Source organism: Rhagoletis pomonella, unplaced genomic scaffold (assembly GCF_013731165.1).
Source record: "Rhagoletis pomonella isolate Grant_MI unplaced genomic scaffold, Rhpom_1.0 Rhpom_scaffold_00005, whole genome shotgun sequence".
Taxonomy (NCBI): Eukaryota; Metazoa; Arthropoda; class Insecta; order Diptera; family Tephritidae; genus Rhagoletis; species Rhagoletis pomonella.
Genome location: NW_023458559.1, coordinates 26,986,462 through 26,988,251, shown reverse-complemented (window position 1 = coordinate 26,988,251; position 1,790 = coordinate 26,986,462). Strand labels below are relative to the sequence as shown.

Here is a 1,790-nt window from a genome sequence, read left to right as displayed (position 1 = left end):
CTTCTTTTGCCACAGCATCGTCTTTCTTGGCGCTTATTGCCAGCATTATCCCCTTTGATTTTATTCCGACCATTATTGTCTCCGTTATTTGCTGGTATGAGTATTTTTTTTGCTGCTATTTCTATGCTTTTGTTGTTATTGCTATAGTTGTTGTAGTGGCTGCTGTTTTCGTTGTTGCATGCGGTCGTTTATTTTGTTGCCATTTGCAATTTGATTTGCTTGAGTGCGTTTTGCATCCGTTGCACAATGCTGAGTTGGCTTTCTTATGATTTGTTGTTGTTGTTGTTGTTGGTAGTTTTTGGTCTGCATTTTCCTTTGTTTTTGCTTTTATATGTTGCATTTACGCAACTTTGTCCGCGTAAGGTTTTTGAACTAAGAGCACTGGGTTAAGTATACTTTTGTGACACTAATTTAATTCTTGGTGGATGTGAACTTTTAATTTGACCCCTAAATATTTATATAATTTTGATTTCGAGTATACATTGACTACGTACATTCGTATAAAAATCAAGGCTTTAACATCGTCATCATTACCTATGGTGCCCTATTATCTGCACAACTCTTCCTCTAAGCATAAATGACTCAGAAAGTTAAGAAAAGTGATCGATGGGAGGCGGTGCATGTGTTCGTACCCTACACCACAGAAGAGCGACTGTGGGAATGATGAATCGGTAACTATCTCGAACCTGCAGCAAAGAAAGGCTACTAGCCGATTGGAGTTTCATTTACTGCCATGATGCTTCCCAAATTGGTACACCAGCCTTCCGTTAGTTGTAAGCTTCTCATCATCATCGTTATCCTCGTTATCATCACCATCATAATCATCATCATCACCATCACCATTTTCATCATCATTTTCACCATCATTATCGTCATCATCTCCATTATCGTCAATATCATTATCAATATTATCATCATTATCATCATCGCAGTTACCATAATTAGCATCATGATCATGATGATCATCATCATTAAAATTAGCATAATCATCATCATTATCATCATGGCGATCATTTTCATCACGATCGTTATTACCATAATCATCGTCATCATGACAATAATCTTCATCATCATCATTATCATAATAAACTTTATCATCATCATTATAATTGTTATCATCATCATCATAAATAATTATCATTTAGCTGAGCTAAAGGGGTTACAGCGAACGGTCCGTATATCCTTGCTCATCAATGTTTCAGTAGGCGAGAATGCCACCTTGGTAAATTGGCTAGCAGACCAATGCTGCTTGGGCTTAAATCTTAGCTAGATTTCAAGTATGTAAGCTCAAGATTCGTCGGTATTAAAATGTTCGCGCAGGCTCAGTTGAGATTTAATTTAGATTTTTTGTCTGACCACACTCTGAACACAAAACCACAGAATAACTTCAGCCAATGCCCGCGTAGCTTAATAAAGCCGATTTTTTTTCTTCGAATCTGTCGTCGAAACCTGTATTATAGATTAAATACTTTTTTGTTGCTATGTATATACTAAATAATAGCACTTGTATAATTTTTTTTTAAACATGTGTGCCGCTTTCGACGTTAATTTAATTTTTTTATAAGCTTTTATTTAACTTGGTCATCCCGCGCAAATCGCGGAAATTTCCAATCGATTGTAAACTGACTTCCCGACAAGTTGGAGACTTGAAATTTTCAACATAGTTCCAATCCCGATGACACTGCAATTTAAAAAGTAAATGAATTCTCCATATGGTCCAGGGGCCTTGATTCAAAGGCGGTCAAAAAATAGTAAGATTTATGGCTAACAGAGCGTAATTTGCCAAAGAA

The 1,790-nt window shown here is 36.3% G+C and overlaps 1 protein-coding gene across 1 annotated transcript; it reads right to left on the bottom strand.

Annotated features, from left to right (window-relative positions):
* Positions 1 to 721: 721 nt before the first annotated feature.
* Positions 722 to 1,141, bottom strand: LOC118740047 (phosphopantothenoylcysteine decarboxylase subunit VHS3-like). The gene has a single exon (XM_036471544.1). The coding sequence runs from the start codon at positions 1,139 to 1,141 to the stop codon at positions 722 to 724; it is 420 nt and encodes a 139-aa protein (XP_036327437.1).
* Positions 1,142 to 1,790: the final 649 nt, after the last annotated feature.

Bases quoted from the DNA above. Each gene is read 5' to 3' on its own strand.
- LOC118740047 (XM_036471544.1), bottom strand. From the start codon at position 1,141: ATGATAATTATTTATGATGATGATGATAACAATTATAATGATGATGAT.